At 36.0% G+C, this 1,055-nt stretch overlaps 1 protein-coding gene across 1 annotated transcript in view; it reads right to left on the bottom strand.

The window, feature by feature from the left end:
• LOC108720472 (uncharacterized) overlaps positions 1-1,055 on the bottom strand; it is a 4,403-nt gene that overhangs the window by 1,179 nt on the left and 2,169 nt on the right. Inside the window, exon 4 of the mRNA XM_018444511.1 lies at positions 517-863. Coding sequence (XP_018300013.1) covers positions 517-863 — 347 coding nt within the window. The remainder of the gene's footprint in view (positions 1-516; positions 864-1,055) is intronic.

Genomic DNA, 1,055 nt, shown 5'->3' with positions numbered 1-1,055 from the left:
GGCCTTAGAAATGTTCATTCGAATGCGTTTTTGATCCAGAGTGAGCAAGAGCGGCACCCAACGCGCGGTTAACTTACGCATGCCTAATTCTTCAGTCAATATATGACAAACACGTTCTTTTGATATGCCAACAGCCTCTGCTATCTCCCTAACCTTAATTCGACGGTTGTCCATTATCATTTGATGAATTTCTTCGATGTTATCGGTGGTGGTCGCAGTTGTTGGCCGTCCCTAACGCTCATCATCAGCTAAGCTGGTACGACCACGTTTAAATTCAGCTACCCATCTTTTCACGGTGGCAAATGATGGGGCAGAGTCCCCGTAAACAGCGTCCAACTCAGCTTTAATTTGCGTAGACGTATTGCCTTTCAAATGCAAGAATTTAATTATAGCACGATATTCAATTTTTTCCATTTTTACAAAATGACGACACAAATGATTGTCAAACAAGAATTGAACGTCCAAAGTGGCCACAATTGTCACAGATATCTTTCGTAAGTATCACTATTATAATACCAGAATGGCTTTGACGAGTAACGCCATCTTCATGATGATCTCAAAACTTTTCAGACGACCCTCGTATTTTTTCCTTCTGTTGATAACCAGTTGACTACCACAAGAAATCTTCAATCGGAGTGCTTTTCTTATGGTATTATTAGACCATGTATGGATGCGTGAAGATCGACGCATAAAAGCTTCTATTTGGTTATCAGTAAATATTTGCTTAATTGCTGATTCTAATTTCGCATAATTTCGGTTTTCAAAGTTGTTTCTAGTCAACCTCTTAATATGCTTCTTTAACGTGTTAGTTCGATAACTTTTCGAAAGAAGTTTGTTGGCTGATTCAATTTTTCTTCTTCCAACTTTTTCTTTAAATATTTAACTTTATCAAATTCTTTGTTGCATATTTCTTTCGGGGCAGTGGAAAGATCTACAAAATAATATAAGTCGTAAAAATAATTATAAATAATATTAAATAATAATAAGTAACATACAATATCTATATATATGTGTATATACAGGGTGTCTCAAAAAAAACGGATCGAAACACAATG

Source organism: Mycetomoellerius zeteki, unplaced genomic scaffold (assembly GCF_001594055.1).
Source record: "Mycetomoellerius zeteki isolate Tzet28-1 unplaced genomic scaffold, Tzet1.0 scaffold1505, whole genome shotgun sequence".
Lineage (NCBI taxonomy): Eukaryota > Metazoa > Arthropoda > Insecta > Hymenoptera > Formicidae > Mycetomoellerius > Mycetomoellerius zeteki.
The sequence above is the reverse complement of the archived record's forward strand: the minus strand, read 5'-3'. Positions and strand labels throughout refer to the sequence as shown.